General features: G+C 43.2%; 1 protein-coding gene and 1 long non-coding RNA gene across 18 annotated transcripts in view; both read right to left on the reverse strand.

Annotated features, from left to right (window-relative positions):
• The window catches only part of FNBP1 (formin binding protein 1), a 134,604-nt gene extending 123,863 nt beyond the window's left edge, over nt 1-10,741 (reverse strand). For 6 of the 16 annotated variants that reach the window (XM_070454559.1, XM_070454619.1, XM_070454593.1 and 3 more), the window contains exon 1: nt 10,458-10,736. In XM_070454559.1, coding sequence (XP_070310660.1) covers nt 10,458-10,481 — 24 coding nt within the window. In that variant the 5' untranslated portion in view covers nt 10,482-10,736. Of the gene's footprint in view, nt 1-10,457 lie in introns of all 16 variants that reach the window. The other 10 variants (XM_020874800.2, XM_020874798.2, XM_020874796.2 and 7 more) reach the window with 5 other exon arrangements.
• A 3,158-nt stretch (nt 10,742-13,899) lies between these two features.
• On the reverse strand, nt 13,900-19,810 carry LOC139030861 (uncharacterized). Of its 2 annotated transcripts, none has more exons than XR_011483302.1 (2): nt 19,218-19,810; nt 13,900-14,834 (listed from the first exon to the last, which is right to left on the reverse strand). It is a non-coding gene; the product is annotated as an uncharacterized lncRNA (long non-coding RNA). The 2 variants fall into 2 exon arrangements; XR_011483301.1 differs by lacking the exon at nt 13,900-14,834 and adding an exon at nt 18,670-19,128.
• Between the last annotated feature and the right edge of the window lie 78 nt (nt 19,811-19,888).

Consider the following 19,888-nt stretch of genomic DNA (forward strand, 5'->3'; position numbering starts at 1 on the left):
CTTCCCCTTTAACCTTCCCCCAGACTATAGTTGGGCCGTAAAGAAGGCTGAGTGCCAAAGAAATGATGCTTTCAAATTGTGGCGCTAGAGAAGATTCCTGAGAGTCCTTTGGACTGCAAAGAGATCAAACCAGTCAATCTTAAAGGAAATCAACCATGAATATTCATTGGAAGGACTGAGATTGAAGCTGACGCTCCAATACTTTGACTATTATTATCCTTCCAAGAAACTCCAATACTTTGGCCACCTGATGCGAAGATCCGACTCACTGGAAAAGATCCCGGTGCTGGGAAAGATTGAGGGCAGGAGAAGAAGGGGGCAACCAAGGATGAGACGGTTGGATAGCATCACTGACTCAATGGACATGGGTTTGAGCAAACTCTGGGAGATAGGGAAGGACAGGAAAGCCTGGTGTGTTGCAGTCCACGGGGTCACAAAGAGTCAGACACAACTGAGCAAGTGAACAACTAGACTCTCCTAACTTCTATTTACCCATCCCCTCTCATCCAACAATTTCAAAGCACTTCACAAGCAAGCAGGCACTCATTTCTGCACTTTCTTGTGAAGAAGGCAAGCTTCATCACAGCACTTTATAGATCAGGAAAACGAGGAGCAGAGATGAAGATGTGCCCAGCACTAATAAGTGCTGGATGGGGCAAGCCGTGCAGTCCTGGCTGAGTGCTTGCAGGCTGTCTCATCCATCTGGGCGTGCCCACACCATTTCTCCCAATGACCCGTAGGTATTTTATTGCATTTCAGAAACTGTCAGTTTTGGTTGTGCAGATAGAAGTACAAACGGTATAGATTCCTGTAAAGGTGCCGGGTTTTCTTTTGCTGTTGATATGAAGGGAAATATTTAATTTCTTGTTCCTAGGGAACCAAAACTTTGAGGTGCAGCCTAGAACAGCCAGATCACCCCCAAAGTGGTCAGTATCTAATTCTCTTTGCTCTGTCTCAATTTCATTAAAAGTACTTTTCACCAAGACATAATTTTGTTAGACCCCCAGATCAGAAACTTGATTCTGCCCTTTACAAATTAATACCTTTATTTAATTGCAATACAAATTAATAATTATAAATTATAACACCTTTACAGGGCTTCCCTTGTGACTCAGCTGGTAAAGAATCCGCCTGCAACTCAGGAGACCTGGGTTTGATCCCTGGGTTGGGAAGATCCCCTGGAGAAGGGAAAGGCTACCCACTCCAGGATTCTGGCCTGGAGAATTCCATGGACTACAGTCCATGAGGTCACAAAGAGTCAGACACGACTTCAGTGACTTTCACTTTCATTCTCTTTCACAATACCTTTACAAATTAATTTCTTTAAAAAGAAAAATAACCTTCAGATTTACAGGAATGGGGGGATCATTAGACATACATGAAACACCTGCTAGAACAGAAGCTTCATTCATAGTAGTTTCTGTTGTGATTACCACACAGCACTGTGAGTCATTAGTTCTCAATGATTCTCAACGTGAGTAACATCAAATGTTTTAGAAAGCAAAACCTCCATCAGTGGTTGGGGAAATATGAGTGAGTAATGGAGACAGCAGGGAGATTCAAACAGTCCATCCTAAAGGAAATCAGTCCTGGGTGTTCATTGGAAGGACTGATGTTGAGGTTGAAACTTCAATACTTTGGCCACCTGATACGAAGAACTGACTCATTTGAAAAGACCCTGATGCTGGGAAAGATTGAAGGTGGGAGGAGAAGGGAAGACAGAGGATGAGATGGTTGGATGGCATCACCGACTTGATGGACATGAGTTTGAGTAAGTTCCAGGAGTTGGTGGTGGACAGGGAAGCCTGGTGTGCTGCAGTCCATGGGATCACAGAGTCAGGCACAAATGAGCAACTGAACTGAACTGAATGGGGAAAGAGGGATTATGACCCACTAATACAGAAGATACATTTTTTAAAACTACATTTGTTTAGTGTTAAGAGAAAAAAAAAAAGTAAATTCCAGCACTGGTATTCATTGTTTAGGTGGGTCTGGTCTATAAAATGTGAATAACAAATTCACAGGGTCCTTATTAGTTTAGAAAGCATGTATTTAAATCCCTTAATCAAGGTGTGTCAAGCACTGAACAAGTTTTCACACTTTAAAAGATGGAGGGACAATTTGGGCTCTTTGCATGATTCCTCAGAAAAGAAGGTAGCAGAGAGGTTTTATGATATGTGGTGGGGAAGACCGAGGGATCTAAAAAATCACATGAGGGCAAGAAGACGACACGAAAAGATGCCAAAATACTGATAATCTTGAAGCTGAGTGGTAAGTACGGAGGGATTCATCATATTTTCTCTATGTATGTTTGAAAATTCCTATAATTAAAAGGTTTAAACAGTAAAAAAAAATGTTTGTATGGCTGAGTCTCTTCCCTGTTCAGCTGAAACTATCACAACATCGGCAGTTGGCTATATCTCAATACAAAATGATTTTGGTGTTAAAAAAATAAAAATACACAAATAAATAATAAAAATAAAATAAACAAACAACAACAACAACAAAACCATTTTGATAGTATTAACTTGGAAGAAAAAGAAAGATGAGGAGAGCTCTAGCATCCCAGACCTGGGATTGAATCTCTGCTTTCTGCTCTGTGAATTTGCTAAGTTATCTTACTGTTCTGTGCTTTGATTTCCTCTCTTGTAAAAGGATAATGATGGTGTGGTCAGTGCAGAGCTGTGTCACTCTGATCCTTCTTCCAGAAAGGACTTGCTGCCCAGCTGCATGGGGTGTGGTTAGCAGACAGCTTCCTTTAGGGTCTGCCTTGTCTTCCGAGCCAAAGTCACATTGTTCCTGGGGTAGCCCTTTGCCAGTGAACGAGCAAGGCAGTGGTACAAGGGCCTGCCCCTTTCTGCCCACCGTGAGACTCCCTGAATGGATAATCTTTGCTCTAGAGCTTCTCGTTGGCCTGCTGGACACTTTCTCAGGTAGCATTATGGTCTGATGGCTCCCTCGGCCCAATCACACTTACTCCCTTTTCCTTTCACAGGTGTTCCTTCCCTACAAAGCTTAGCACTCCTAGTTCCATCTCAGAATTTTCTCAGATGCTGGCCCAAATGGTACCCACCTTCACTGGATTCTTGTGAAGAATCAATGAGATGATGGATGGCAAACTTTCACAGCACCTGAGGCATGGTAAGCTCTCAGTAAGCAGCAGTGTTTTGTTTTGTTTTTCTTCCAGTTTTATTAAGATATAATTGACATACAGAAAATAAGTGTGAGGTATACAGCATGATAATCAGCAACGTTGATAACACCGATTCAACTGTTTTTAAGGCATGGTGCATGTGAAATTATTGCAAGAACTACAGAGTTTATGCAATGATAATCTATTTCTATTTTTAACACCCGTAAAGTAGAGAAGTAAATGTGGAAACTGTTAACGCTGAATTGTTAACACACTAAAACCATAGCTTTAGTCTAAGAATTAATTCTTATTAAAAATTTCATTCCAATCATTAGAATAGTGTGTTCTAAGTTTGAAAAAGAAACCATAATATAGTGAATGTGATATTACAGTTTCGAGGTGAGCAAATCTTATAATTTGTGCAACAAGAAATTTTAAGTTTCATCTATTTTGTTGTTGGTGTTGGTGGTGGTATGAATCTAGTTCTAGTATTAGGCAATTGAGGTTGTTAAGATTTACAGAAAGTTAGCACAGAATCTTACAGATGAAGTTTATGAGTTAAAAGAATCAATATTAAAAAACATGCACATTCCCAACTAACTCTTTGACATAATAAACACATTTGGCCCTTTATGACTTTTTAAATTTATTAACCAGACACATCACTAGGCTCAGGCCAGTAAGACTATATATTACTAAATCAGCAAACAAATATTTCATTACAAACACTAATTCCAGAAGACTTCACACCCACATTCCAAAATCCAATTAGATTAATTTCCTAGGGCATACATGTATTCTTGGTAGCTCGCAATTTTTAAGTGTCAAAATAAAGCCTTACTTTAAAATGTGGGCGGTGCTGATGAAACAAGTATGAGTAACACGCAGGAAACACAATATTAGCTTAGCGAGGAAGTGGGTGACACTTGAACAGTCCTTCAAAGAGGCACTTTCCATGTCGCGCCAATGTAAAGCAAGAGTTCTAATCTAGTCACACAGTAAGCACAGGCAAAACCCCTTACAGTACTTGAAACACAGTTTTACCTACCAAAAATGCAATGTTCAGGAAGATATCTGACTATAGGGTGAAAGCAACAAACTGATGGGTAAATGTCAACCACAAAATCACCAGATCACCCATGTTTTGTTTAATATCTACTAACCAGAGAGACAAATATCATATTACTTATAAATGGAACTTAAAAAAAAAAATGACACAAAGGAACTTACAAGACAGAAATAGACTGGGGCTTCCCTAATAGCCCAGTGGCTAGGACTCGGTGCTTTCAATACTATGAGTCCAGGTACAATCCCTAGTCAGGGAACTAAGATTATGCATGCCCTGAGCAGTGTGGCAGAAAAAAGAAAAACAGAAATAGACTCAGAGACATAGAAAACAAGCCTATGGTGACCAAAGGGGAAGGTTGTTCAGTTGGTAAATCGTGTCTGACTTTGCGACCCCATGGACTGCAGCACTCCAGGCCTCCCTGTCTTTCACTATGTCCTGGAGTTTGCTCTAACTCATGTCCATTGAGTCAGCGGAGGGATAAATTAGGAGTTTGAGATTAGTAGATACAAACTACTATATATAAAATAGATAAACAACAAGGACCTACGGTGTGAACTACATTCAATATTGTGTAATAATCTATACTGGAAAAGAAACTGAAATACATATATATATATATATATATATGTATATATATATATATATACATATACATATATATATATATACATATATATATATATGACTGGATCACTTTTCTGTACACCTGAAACATTATAAATCAACGATACTTCGATTACAAAACATAAAGATAAAAAATAAATTAACATTTAAAAAAATCTACTATCCAGAAAAAACTGTGCAAATCCTGTTTTAATAGAAAGACAGAGGACGAGATGGCTGGATGGCATCACCGACTTGATGGGCATGAGTCTGGGTAAACTCCGGGAGTTGGCGATGGACAGGGAGGCCTGGCGTGCTGCGATTCATGGGGTCGAGAAGAGTCGGACACGACTGAGCGACTGAACTGAACTGAACTGAACTGAGGGTTGACAGAACTACACTTGATTTGATTTTTTTTTTTTTGGTCTGTCTTCTGAGGTGGTTTTGCTCACCCTAGTTCCAGGATTGATGTCTCACATGTTGGTCTTGCCGTATTTATCCCAAACAGAAACCTCTGAAGGGTTAAAAAAGAAAAGAACGGGAGGAGGGCTATGAACTGTTGTTAATACTCTGCTCCATTGAGTACTGGGCAGTAAGAAAAGGTAATAATTCTCCAAATCCTGCAACTAGTTAATTATGTCAATGTTAAAAAAAGAATCAGTATTGTCTAGGTTAAAATTTTAACACACTATAAAGTGTTCTTATGGGTTTCCCAGGAGGTGCAGTGGTAAAGAATCTGCCTGCCAATGTAGGAGATGGAAGAGATAGGGGTTCCATCCCTGGGCTGGGAAGATCCCCTGGAGGTGGGAATGGCAACCCACCCCAGTACCCTTGCCTGGAGAATCCCATGGACAGAGGAGCCTGGTAGGCTACAGTCCATAGCATTGCAGAGACTTGACTTAGCATGCATGCACGCTTCCACACACAGGTCTCCTGGGTGGCCAAAAAACAAAAAATGGTCTAGACTGTGTTTCTGTGGAAGGAGTATATGAGAAATCTCTGGACCTTCTGCTCATTTTTGCTGTGAAACTAAAACTGCTCTAAAAAGTAATCTATTGGGACTTCCCGGGTGGTCTAGTGTCTAAGACTCCAAGCTCCCAATGCAGGGGTCCCCAGTTCATCCCTGGTCAGGGAATTAGATCCCAAATGCTGCAATTAAGAGTGCAAGCTGCAGCTAAGACCTGGCACAGCCAAATAAATAAGCAAATAAATATGTATCAAAAATTTTTTAAATAGTCTATTTTTTACAAAAAGATGCCTGGATTTTTTTTTTTAATCTTTACATTGCCAAAGTGAAGAAAGGCATTAAAACTACCCTGCCATTACTTTAAAATAGCAAATGTTAAAACAAAAGAAAAAAAAAGGATTCACTCATTTATTCAATGTTATTTCTTGAACTACTACTGTGAGGCAGGCATTGTTCCTGATCCAGTTGGTTGACAACTTTCACTGCTGCCTCTTAGAAGTGAGCACCACAATCAATGTCGCTATAGCAACAAACTGTGGAAAACGTGGTGATACACCTGGCACTTTCCTAAAAACAACAGGTTTTTTAAAAGATTAAGTACCATTAACACAGGTGGCTTAACACAGTAATATGTTAACCAATCTGTATTATTTGGGTCTCTACTTTCTTGTTATTATTTTGGGCTGTTCCATTTCTTATTAGCATCAAAAGAAAAATAAAGACAGCAGAGAGGACTGCTGCTGCTGCTGCTGCTAAGTCACTTCAGTCGTGTCCGACTCTGTGCGACCCCATAGACAGCAGCCCACCAGGCTCCGCCGTCCCTGGGATTCTCCAGGCAAGAACACTGGAGTGGGTTGCCATTTCCACTAGGAGATAAAAGTAGATTCTATCACTTAGTAATTTATTAGCCACAAAGAATAGACCATTATAAGGCAGGTTAAAATTTCTAACGGATTTATTTTTACTTCACATTAATGATCAAGCTTAGAAAAAGTTGAGCTGACACTTCAATAATGCCTTACTTCTTTTTAATATGCAGATACAAAACCCCAAAAAATTCAAAAGAAATTCTTGCTTTGCCATTTCTCCAATGACCAGAAACAACTTCAACAAGTCAGTACAAACTAGATAGCCTCTTAACATGACCTTTTAAACAAAGTCTTGAGTAAATGCATTTTGGTTAATCTTGGAAACAAATCTCTTTTTTGACGTTGAAGTTGTAGGCTAGAGTTAAACCCGATTTTACATGCTTTCACTGAAATAGGCAGATTCCCTTCAAAGTATATAAAGTGAAACAACAGGCTCCTATCAGTCTTACATACAGTAGCTGTTCAATAAAAAAGTTAAAAATTTACTAAAATACAAGTTAGGAAGAGATGTACAGAAATAATTTTGTTATATCCTAGTTACTTTGTTTTTGAATTTTTAAATTAATTTTTATTGGAGTATAGTTGATTTACAATATTGTGTTAGGGTCTGCTGTGCAGCAAAGTGAATCTGTCATACATATATAAACTGATACATCCACTCTTTTTTACATTCTATTCCCATCTGCTCAATACTCTGTAATGACCCCATCACTTCAAATCAGCCATTTTATACTTTGTTACAACCTACTGATATAAAATAGAAAGCCCCAATTTTCACAAAACCTAGTAAAGTTATTACAAATTATGGGTTTTGAGTTCATTTTTATGATTGCCTGAGAACTTCCTGACATTTCCTGATTTCTCACAATCAGGAATGTCAAAATTTATGCCGATGAAGAGGTTAAAAGAAAAAAGAGAAGAGAACGGTTTTACTTTCTACAAAGCAGGATGTGGCTAAGAACAGAACTTTAATGTAAAGTGCACGTTAGAAACGTGTCCTTTTGAAAAGCCTACAGGGACGTTGACCAGCGTCCTAAAATGTTCGTAAAACCTGATGGCGTTTGCAAAGGTCTGTGAAAGCTGCAAAGACCTGTCGCAAAGAACTCATGGCCATCCAAACCAGAGCTCCATCTCTCTCCATCTAGAAGCATCATTCTGCCAAGTTAGGCTTGAGTGCCCCGTCATTATCTCATTACCCCTGTGCAAGATCCCACAGCCACCATTCAGGGAAAACCTTCAATCAGGGCTCTGCCAGGCGGCCCCACGCACCACACCACAGAGTCGCTAACCACCAGAGAACTGGAGGTTCATTTTTCAGAATTCTTCATTTTTTTTCAGAATTCTTCATTTTTTAATCTCACATTTTTCTTCTTTTTGTTTTTTTAATTTCTTTTTTAATCTCAAATTTTAATGAAATGAGGCAACTGAAAACAGACATTTTGGTGCCCTTATGCTTCTTGGAATTTAAACTCAGATTTTGCACTTCTCTTAGTACAAATTACAAGTTCCATCCTTTTCCCTCTATTAACCTCTAAGCCACTCAAGGGCAAAGGGCGATACTGTAGTAGAATGCCTTTTTCTTTTCTTTTTTTAACTCTTCATGGACAGGTCCTTCCTAGAAACAACAGATAACTAGTTCTTTCTTGTAAACCTTAACAAGTGAGAAAAAATTTCAAGTATTTTACACACCTTCTCCCTTAAAAATCTTTTCCAATTATTTTCACTGTAGAAAATTTCAATCCTAGAGAGTAGAAAGCCTAGTATCACAAGCGCTCCTATACCCCTCACCCAGGTCAGCAGTGACCAGCTCTTCAGCAATTTCATTTCATCCACATTCCCATCCACTACCACCCCAAACTCTTTTGAAGCAAATCTAAGGTTTCCTTTTACTTGTATATATCCCAGTTCCTACTGATTTTCAACAACTTGTCTTTGCCTTCCTTTCCACCCTCCACCTGCCAAAAGAAGTGCACAGAATAACACAGGGGACTGAGGCTATTTTAGCTGGTGGTTCCTCATAACTACTATCCCTCTGCCCATCCCTTTCTGGATCACCTTCTGTAACATTCACCAACATCACCATGAAATGGCCACCATGGTGTTCAATCCCTAAACTACAGCCTATTTCACTTGGAAATATATTTGTATTCCCCCCTCCCAATAAACCCCTTCTCTTGTTTGAACAAGTGAAAATAAAAATTGTGCCAAAATTTCTATTCTGTTGATAAAAATTTATTCTGATTTGTTCCCCCAGATAGGGTAAAAAGAGGCAAAGGGAGTGCAGAAGGAATGGAAGAGGAATGAAATCCAACACTTAAAATGGTAGACTCTGCCTAACTGGCTGTGTATAAATACTTACCATCTGCTACTTTAAGAATGAATATTTGTAAACATCAGTCAAAAATTTGAGATCCTTTTAGACAGAGGATGTTTACAAAATGAATTATCATTTAAGGGAACTACTGCCTTCAGAATTTTGGTATCAATAACAGTAGCTGCTTCTGAGCCTAAGAAGTGGTTATGTAAAAACAATTAAAGCAAAAAAAAAAAAAATTAATTAAGGGAGGATGCCCTCTGTTTCTATAGCTGCTCTAACCTTCTTTTATTTTGACGTGAGATTTCTTGGCCTCCACTCATATAGCAACCACCATCCCACACTTTCTTCTCCACACCCTTTACAAATGGAATTCCGAAAGGAGGCACTTTCGAGTTCCTCCTGGGAAATGTCTCATCTTGAGGACGTCTCGGTGCAATAATTGAGATTTCATCTCCTTCTTCCTCTGCACTCCGCTCTGCCCATCGCTTGCCCAGAGATCTCCTTAGAAATCCAGAGGAAGCAAGGAATCCAGAGGAAAACAAGCCCCAGTCCACAAGCCACAGCCTCTCCTCCCCAGGACCGCCAGTGCATCGCCTTGGCATCCGGGTCCGGGGAGAGAGCAGCTTGCAGACACCACGCCGCTTGTTTATCCATCCGCGTCCCGCGTTAAACATCCCGGCGGGGCGCTCCCTACCGTATTTCAGACTCTTTCCTCCCAGCGGTTAAAAAATACAAAACTGACCCCGCTAATGTCTCTTCCCGCAGGCGGCAACACAAGGCGTCCCTCTAACTCCTACTACTCTCCCCTCCAGGCCGAACGCCGCAATCCCCACATCAAATCCAAGATCTAAGTTGCCCCTGGGAGAATCACAAGCGCACCCCAAACCACCACAGGGCAAACGTCCTCGCCACTAGAGGGAAGACACCAGTTCTCACTCACCCCTGCAACCCCAAACCCAAGCCCTGGGACGCGGCCCCGCCAGGGCCGCCCCGCCCCCCGGGAGAGCGCCCGACCCACCCGCACCTCCTTGGACAGAGAGCAGAAGAGGACGGCGGGTCTGGGCGCCGAATACCTAACGCAGCCCTGAAAATCCCCGGCCTTCCACGCCCCCACTGAGTCTGCCCGCCGCGCTAAGGAGAGGGGGGTCCCGCCCGCGCCTCTGATCGGGAGGTGCGGGGACCCAGATCTGCGCCCCGCGCTCGGGCCGCTGGGGGGACCCACACCAGCGGCCCTTGCTCTGGCCGCCGGAGGGGGGGTGGTGGCGGTTCACTCCAGCGCCCCCTCACCTCGGGAGGGCGAATCTGGCGCGCACCTCCCGCTCAAGCCGAGGCCAACGAGAGGCATCCGGACCTGCACCTTCCGCCAGGGCCGCCGAGACCACCGACAGGCGCGCGATCTCGCCCACCGGGGGCAGCCCGGCCCGTGTCCCCCAGCCCAGGCGCGCAAGGCACCTTTCCCCCACCTCCCTGCATCCTAGCGGGCCCGGCCCCTCACTCACCCAGAGCTCAATGCCCCAGCTCATGGTGCAGGGGGCGGGAAGGGGCGCGCCGCGCGGCGGGGCGCGGCTCTCCGGTCCCCCTCCCCGGCGATCCCGTCTCCCCGGGAGATCCCCGCAATCGAGGAAAGCCCGTGCCCCGTGCGGCCGCCGCCTCCTCCGGCTCACTGCTCCTCGCCTAGGGTCTCCGCGGCGCTCCTCCTCCCCGGTCGTTCCTCGGCAAAATGGCCCAAGGAAGCAGCAGCCGCGGTCGCCGCAGCGCCCGCCCGCCCCACACCCGAGAGCGAGGGGCGGGGGAGGGGCGGGGCGGGGCGGGGCTGCGCGCTGGGGGCGGGGCCGGCCTGACAGCTCGCGCACGCGCGCGCCCCGGCCCCAGCCCAACTTCCCCCCCTGCGCCCCCCGCCCCCCCTCGGTCCCCCGCCCGCGTGGCCCGGGGGTCCGGAAGGACTTGCAGAAAGCAGGAGGCCCTGGTGGGACTTGGAGCCGCCGGCTTCCCCGCTGCCGATCTTTTTTTTTTTTTCTTATTAGCAGCCACACTCTCTGCTCTTAGGGACAAACCACTCGCCTCCGAACGGAGCCGGCCCCTGTTATTACGGGGGCTCTGCCGAAGCCTGAGGTTGCTCCCCTGCGCCGAACGCCGCTTTGAATTTAAGGACCATGCTTTTCGTTGCTCAGCCATCGGAGCTCGCTCGAGCGGGTCTTTTTCCCCACCGCCCGGGGAGCCTTGGAGGCCCGAGCGGCTTTCGCAGCCTTGCGCGGTGGGCGTGGGGCCAGGTGTGGTGCTGTGTACTGCACACACAGAAGGACTCAGAGGCCGAGCGCGACCTAGCCGAGTGGCTGGGGAAAGGAGTCCAGGGGCTCACAACCGGTGATTTCTAATCTCTGAAACCGGTGATTTCCGACTTCTTCGGCCGAGAAACTCTCAGACGTTGAAATCACGTTGCCGCGTAGTGGGTGAAAAAAGCAAAGGCGCTGGGTCCACAGATCCGCGTGTCTGTCTCCAGTCCCGCCACCCGCACTCACTAGCTGGGTGGCCTAGAACAAGGCCTCCACCTCTGTAGAAGCTCAGAGCTTTCTCCCCCACCTCCCGCCAAAGGGAGGCAGTAACTAACTACTCAGCTCAGCGAGAGGAGACGACCACCTGTTACCCGGCCAGTGGTTGGTAAACTGAGAACTAATTTTTAAGTAGATACGGACTCCTTTTTCCCTGCACTCCCTCAGTATACACAAACAACATTCCGGGATTGTGTGTGTGTGTGTGTTGCTCAGTCGTGTCCCACTCTTTGCGACCCCATGGACTGTGACCCACCAGGTTCCTTTGTCCGTGTAATTCTCCGGGCAAGAATACTGGAGCGGTGTGCCATTTCCTGCTCCGGGGGATCTTCCCCACCCAGGGATCCATCGGGGTCTTCTGCATTGCAGGCGGATTCTTCCCTGTCTGAGCCACGGGGAAGCCCGATTCCAGGAATGGGACTGGAGAACTGTCTGGATTCTGACTCCTTCCTCTGAATCACTAGACCCTTTCTCCCCCAACTTTTCTTTCTTCCTCAGCTAATCCTACTGACTTTTCTGACTATCTGTGAACTCCTAAAATGGACCCCATTTAAGAAGTATTTCAGCTGCCTGTCTCTCTAATCCCACTACACCCAGCTTCAACCAGCTTATCATTCTTCTCCAAGACAGGGTGGAGCAAGGGTGGTGTTCTGCTCTTGCAGATAAACCAAGTCTACTTCCTTTGTTGGACAGGATTACAATAAATTTAAACTGTCAAACCTGTTTTGGTCTGTCTTTTTTCAGTAAGGAATTCCTTCCATCAGTTTGTTTTTAGTGTGTGTTTTAAATATTTTGTTCTCAGTTACCCGGTCTGGAAACTCTGTACTCCAATCCCGCTAGACCTGTAACCATCAGAACAGCCAGCTACTTAGCTCCCAAGGTACATTCATGAACAGCTTCATTGAGGTGGAGAGGTCAGAAACTCGATTAATACTGCACAGTTTAGTTTGCTATTTGGAAATGCTGAGTGAAATGCAGGTAATCTAACAGGACCCTGCCTCACAAATCACCTCAATTTCTTCCTGCCAAGATTTACTATTTTTTCAAACACAGTGATCTAATCTTGACTGCCTTCTAGAAGACTTCTCAAAAACAGTGACTTGTTAAAAATAAAAAAAGGAAAAAAAAAAAAAAAAACAAAGATTAAAAAAAAAATTAAAAAAAAACAAAACAGTGACTTGTGAAAAGATGCTAATCAGGAGGAAAAACAACCTGCAGCTCTAAAGACAGAAAGGGGGGACAAAGAGCAAGAGAGAGAGACCACATTAAAAGGAAACCTTTTAAGATGAGTAAGCAGGAAACAGTTATAGGAACCCATTAAAAGCCACAGCAGCAGTACTGTATGGAACTGGGTTAATTAGACCACACTGCAAATACCTTTAACTTCATTTAAGTCTGATGGTAACTGAAAAAAAAAAAGGGTTGAAGGTATCAGAATCGCCAAGAAATAAAAGAAAAAGTCACCACTGATTTTAAAGCAATGGAAACAAACAGGATTCAGCATAAAAAGAAATAAGCTAGTAAAGTAAAAGATTAAATACAGCACAGTATTTTTCAGAAGGAACTAAATCCATTTCAGTTTCCCTTATAGTAAAAGGGAGTGAGTTTAACAGAACTTCTATTAACAAGTCACTGTAACTAACCTACTTAGGAATCAGTTTTCACAAGAGGTTATTGTAAATCCTGTGGCTTCCCCACTGGCTCAGTAGTAAAGAATCCATTTGCCAATGCAGGAGACGAGGGTTTGATCCCTGGGTCGGGAAGATCCCCTGGAGGAGGAAATGGCAACCCATTCCAGTATTCTTGCCTGGAAAATCCCTTGGACAGAGGAGCCTGGGGGGCTACAGTCCATGGGGCTGCAGGAGAGCGGGACATGATTTAATGGCTAAACAATTGTAAACCCCACCCATGTAAATACTGAAATGACCTCAGTTCAGTTCAGTTCAGCCCCGCAGTCGTGTCCGACTCCTTGCAACCCCATGGACTGCAGCATGCCAGACCTCTCTGTCCATCACCAACTCCCATAGTTTACTCAAACTCATGTCCACTGAGTTGGTGATGCCACCTAACCATCTCATCCTCTGTCGTCCCCTTCTCCTCCTGCCTTCAATCTTTCCCAGCATCAGAGTCTTTTCCAATGAGTCAGGTCTTCGCATCAGGTAGCCAAAGTATTGGAGTTTCAGCTTCACCATCAGTCCTTCCAATGAATATTCAGGACCGATTTCCTTTAGCATGGACTGGTTGGATCTCCTTGCTCTCCAAGGGACTCTAAATTACCTAGGGGATCGGTTTGCGCTATATAGACCTATTTCACCTTTTAGGAACACGTGGAGAATATTGATTTACAAAGTTATGATCTTGGCAGGTGACTACATAAATTTCCACTGAATAATATGATCACATGGATGTTATTAGCACAGAAATAAGGTATCTAGAAAATACAGACTCTGTATAGTTGCCATGGAGTTAGAGGTGAACAATTCTAATAGGGTCAGCAACTCCAATGTATCTTGCTAGTATAAACATCTGATTCAGCGGCTTAGATATAGAGATATCACTGTCTAATCTATTTAAAAGGCTTCCTTGTTGTTCAGTTACTAAGTCATGTCCAACTCTTTGCGATCCCATGGACTTCAGCACGCCAGGCTTCCCTGTCCTTGACTATCTCCCAGAGTATTATCAAACTCATGTCCATTGAGTTGATGATGCCATCCACTAAGTTGATGACACCATCTCATCGTCTGTTGCCCCTTTCTCCTCCTCCCTCAATCTTTCCCAGCATCAGGGTCTTTTCCAATGAGTTGGAAAAGTATTGGAGCTTCAGCATTAGTCCTTCCAATGAACGTTCAGGGTTGATTTTCTTTAGGATTGACTGGTTTGATCTCCTTGCTGTCCAAGGGACTCTCAAGATCTTCAGCACGACAGTTCAAAAGCATCAATTCTTTGGTGCTCAACCTTCTGGTCCAACTTTCACATCCGTACATGACTACTGGAAAAATCATAGCTTTGACTATATGGACGTTTGTCAGCAAAGTGATCGCTCTGCTTTTTAATAAACTAAGTGGTTTTGCAATTGTTCCATTGGGATCCAAGTGTTTCACTACTTATTAGGTATGTGGCCTTAGACAAGTTACTTAAACTCTCAGAACTTCACTTAAAACATGGATCTCCAAGGTTGTTGTGAAGCTGAAAGAAGGGAGCTAGCAGTGAGCACAGAGTGGATGGCCCCGCACAGAAAGCTCTAGAGCTTTGGTTGAATTACTTCCCTTCTCTAGGCCTCAGTTTCCTCCTCCATAAAATGGACATAACGCTTTGCTCGAAAAGTTACTGCAAAGATGAAAAGAAAGAACACACGTAAAATGCTTAGCACATGGGGGCACAGTATTGGTTCCCTATTCTTTCCTCTTATTTTTTGGAGGATTTTTACTTCTTCTATCAAGGAAAGCAATCCTTTAAGCACTGCTGATGCAGCAAAACAGATTGCCTGAACTACCATTGATTGGTTGTCTATCACTGAAGTACTCTTCTTAATGAAATTCTCAGGATTTTTTTTCCCCTTTAAAATAGCTTCCATCAGTTTCCAGCTTAAAATTCTCCATTTGTTTAGCATTCAAACCACTTACTAAGGACCCAAGAAAGCAGTGGAGTGGAAAAAGTTGGAGTGGGATAAAAGGAGAACTCTGTCGTGAGTAGAATCTTAAGACTGCAACCAATTTTTGTACTCAATAATGGAATTCCCCTGTAGGTCTATTAAGATGTGCATAAAATCAGGAAAAACCAGTCGTCCGTGGCTGAGCAAGTTACACACTGTGCCACCAAATTGAAGAGAAGTGGACTGGAAGTTTTTCTCCAACCTGCAGGATTCAAGATGTGTCAGGGGCTAGCTTTTCCAAGAAGATGACTCTGCAAGGAGAGTCTGTGGGCATCCCCCAAGCCCCAAGAAATGACATTTCAAGTCAAAGAATGAAAGTGACATTTGACTTCTGAATATATTGCCAAGCTCTAGTTTGACCTCTGGTTCCCTGTACTGTGTTTATACAGAACTTTGATCAGAAATGTCATCTCTTTCAATAAGAGAGACAAGCAACAATCATAACTGGAGAATATTAATCCCATAATTACATTAAACATCTCTGGAAATTTCTAATCTGATGTCAAACATTATTAATCACACTAGATTCAAACTCCAAATTCTGCTACTAGTGGCAAACTTCAGTAGATCTTGCAATATTAGAGGAAACAGAAAAATAAGACCCACTTGACTAAGAGGGTAAGGCTAAAAGTCAGGTTTAGGATAGTCTTTCCAGCCCCTCAAGGCTTTTTCAGTCAGTACCTTAAAGTTTAATGCCCCTTTGAAAATGTTGCCAGGGAGAGGCAAACCTAACTTGTTCTGTTACTCAACAGGTTTGTTCCCAGTTACAGTATCATGATTATGCAAATAATCTGCTCTTGAAACTCTGGAATTATGTGCCTAAGTAAAATTGCCAAGATATCATTTTCACAGAATTTGAGAAGTAACTGTCTAAAACACCCTTCACTTTCAGTTCAGTCCAGTTGCTCAGTCGTGTCCGACTCTGCAACTCCGTATGGACTGCAGCACACCAGGCCTCCCTGTCCATCACCAACTCCTGGAGTTTATTCAAACTCATGTCCATTGAGTCAGTGATACCACCCAACCTTCTCATCCTCTGTCATCCCCTTCTCCTCCCACCTTCAATCTTTCCCAGCATCAGGGTCTTTTCAAATGAGTCAGTTTTTTGCATTAGGTTGCCAAAGTACTGGAGTTTCAATTTCAGCATCAGTCCTTCCAATGAATATTCAAGACTGATTTCCTTTAGGATGGACTGGTTGGATCTCCTCGCTGTCCAAGAGACTCTCAAGAGTCTTCTCCAACAATACAGTTCAAAAGCATACTTCACTTTAAGTCTTTGTAATTTGTGTTCCCTTTCTTTTGTTGTTCAGTTGCTAAATTGTATCTGACTTTGACCCCATGGACTGCAGCATGCCAGGCTTCCCTGTCCTTCACCAACTCTTGGAGTTTGCTCAAATCTCTCAGTTGTAAACTAATGACTGGCACAATATAGTTCTCAAACAACTGAAGAAGCTATTTCTCATAAACTTCTGGACAGATGCCACTGGTATGTGACCCTGTGAAAGTCACATAATAATTCCCAAGTGAAAAGGAGCAAGGTATAAAAACCCAGCTTTGAGCCCTTGTAAAACTGTTTTCCGGAGACTAAAAGACAAAGGTCTCCTATTTTATAAACTAGTTATTCTAATATAAAATTAAGATTCTTTCTGATCAATGTTTTTAGAAGTCTATTATTTTCAAATTTAAAACCAGAGATTCTCAAAAATGGTACCTCACTTTAAAAACTATACAATAAGGATCCAAAACATTTCAGATTGCCTTTAAAAATGAAGCGCGTGCGTGCTCAGTTGTATCTGACTCTTTGTGACCTCATGGACTGTAGCCTGCCAGGCTCCTCTGTTTGTGGGATTCTCCAGGCAAGAATACAAGAGTGGGTTGCCATTTCCTCCTCCAGGGGATCTTCCCAACCCAGAGATCAAATCCGCATCTCCTGCACTGGCAGGTGGATTCTTTACCACAGAGCCACCTAGGAAGCCTCCATAAAAAAAGGGAAACGGCACTTAAAAATCCCCATTTCTTTTGACAACTAGTTTGATACTGAAGTGAGGATCAGTTGACTGTCTTTGGTTTTTCCTCTTACCTAAAAGAATCAATTATTTTTTATTTCTTCCATGTTCTTTCATATTGCTGATTTTTAAAATGCTTTCTGAATATTTCTCTTGAATTTTGCTTGATAAGATACTGGCTACTCAGATTCTGGGACTTTATTTTTTGAAAATTTAAAAGAATTAAAAAATAAATAAAATTTTAATAATCAGAATGCCATGTGTGATATAGTGGGCCAAGAAGCACAGAGCCAGTTTTAAAGCAGATCAGGTCCAGTCCTGGATGCTTGCCCAAAATTACCTAAGTACTTGTGTGACCCTCAGCAAATCATTTTTGAGTTCCTTGGATTTGTTTCCACATCTGTTAACAAGGTGAAAGGATTTGTTGACTTTCTAAGGACACTTCCAACCTCGTATGAGATTAATTTTTTTATAACAATTGCAGGATAAGGATTAAATGCTGGGCTTTGTGGGCAAGGCCTGGATGACAGTCATTTATAAATGATCAGACCACCCTTGAATAAATTTTTCTAACCAAGTCTTTTCTTTAAGAAAGGAACAAAAATACAGACCATACAAAGATTTTGTGGTCTTCAATGAGATAATGTGCACAAAGACCCTGATGCTGGGGAAGACTGAAGGCAAAAGGAGAAGGGTGTAGTAGAGGGTGAGATGTGTTAGACAGCATCTGACACAATTTGAGCAAACTCTGGATGACAGTGGTGGACAGAGGAGCCTGGTGTGCTGCAGTCCACGGGATCACAAAGGGTAGGACATGACTTAGTGACTGAACAACAACATATAACATACTTAGCAGAATACTTGGCAAACTTAACTGCTTAATAAATAGATTAACTATTATCTCATTTGTGGATTTCCAAGACAATAAAGTTTCTTGTTCTAAGTTTCTTCATCTGTAAAATTGTGTAGTAAGATCAGATGAGAATTTTGTTCAAAGAAGTAAGATGACATATTCATAACACATGGCTAAAATAAAAGGTTGGAGAAAGAAGTTAAACCACCAACTAGTAAACACTGCCTTTCTATCTGCCTGGGTACACCTTGGTGCCCTACTTTTGTTCTTACAGAGGGTGTGACAGAACCTGTACTAGTTTTTGACCTGCCAGCAATGCAGGACACCCCAGCTGGATTCTTGGGTCGGGAAGATCTGCTGGAGAAGGGATAGGCTACCTACTCCAGTATTCTTGGACTTCTCTTGAGGTTCAGCTGGTTAAGAATCTGCCTGTAATGCAGGAGACCTGGCTTGGGAAGATCCCCTGGAGAAGGGAAAGGCTACCCACTCCAGTATTTTGGCCTGGAGAATTCCACAGACAACCCAACTGAGCCACTTTCATTTTCAAGAATTCATAGATTCATGACTTTGACTGAGATCGCACAGCTAAAAGATCTGGGACTCTCACTCCTCTATTCTGTACTTTCCCTCCTGATTTTTTTTTTTTTTCACTTTATTTTCATTTAGATACATCATGTTAACTTCAGTTCCTAGTTCCAGTTAAAAACATTAGAAATCTGATTCTGTCATAAAACACTGATAGTCATGCAGTACTGGGGAATTCCTTGTGGTTTTTATTTTCTTCTCTTTTGTTTAAATGATTGCCCACAAACAGCATGCCTTGTGTGGCAAGCCAAAAAAAAGCAAAACAAAAAACACCTAAAAACTAAATAAACCTAGCTAGTCTATTGGTAATTTTAATAAGTATATCTTTTTTATAACTCCATGATAAAAATAGCGATTTGGAGGGAACAAACTACTGAATTCTTTCATTAAAAGTCTCTCGACAAATTCGAAAGATTAGAAGCAAGGAAAGTTTCCACACAGGATTAAGAGATTCATACTCTAGTGGTTGGATGAAATAGCATGAAGCGATTTAACAGTATTTTTCCACGTGACTCCCACTTCAACCTGGAACAAATGACAATCTCTCAGAGTTTCAGTTTGCTTACCAGTAAAGTGGGGGGTGGGGGGTGGGGGGAAGTAATACTTACACCTACCTCCTATTTCATCAGACCGTTTCAAGGATTACATGCAAAAATGCACCCAAAAGGCTTAACGAAGTGCCTGATACGTTGTCCTTGCTTAGTCGCTCAGTTGTGTCCGATTCTTTTGCAACCCCAAGGACAGGCTCCTTTCTGTCCATAGGATTTCCCAGACAAGAATACTGGAGTAAGTTGCCATTTCCTCCTCCAGGGGATCTTCCCAACCCAGGGATGGAACCACAGTCTCTGTGTCTCCTGCACCGCAGGTGAATTCTTTACCGCTGAGGCACTGGGGAAGAAGTACCTCGTAAAGGCTCAATAAATTACTAAAACTACCTCATCAAAAATTTGTGTGAAGTGCCTCAAAAAATAAGAACAGCAACAACAAAACAGCCAAGGACTGACGACAAGCCACGAACTTAGTTCTTCTACCGAGGCACGGCTGCTCGGGGAAATCGGTCCGATCAACCGCCAGGCACCAAGGAGGCATTCCCCGCTCAGGAACGCCAGGTCCCTCGGTGGCGGAGGGTCGCGCAGGCCCAAAGTCCCTTTCAAAGCTCCGCGGGGCGGAGACAACGCCGGGGTTGGTCCAGCCCAGCGACTGTTACCATGGCAACCGCCACAGGCTACCCACTCCGGGCGCACCTCTTCTGGCTAAACCGAAAAGTCCTCACAGCAGAGGCCAA

Source organism: Odocoileus virginianus, chromosome 2, assembly GCF_023699985.2.
Source record: "Odocoileus virginianus isolate 20LAN1187 ecotype Illinois chromosome 2, Ovbor_1.2, whole genome shotgun sequence".
Classification (NCBI taxonomy): Eukaryota; Metazoa; Chordata; class Mammalia; order Artiodactyla; family Cervidae; genus Odocoileus; species Odocoileus virginianus.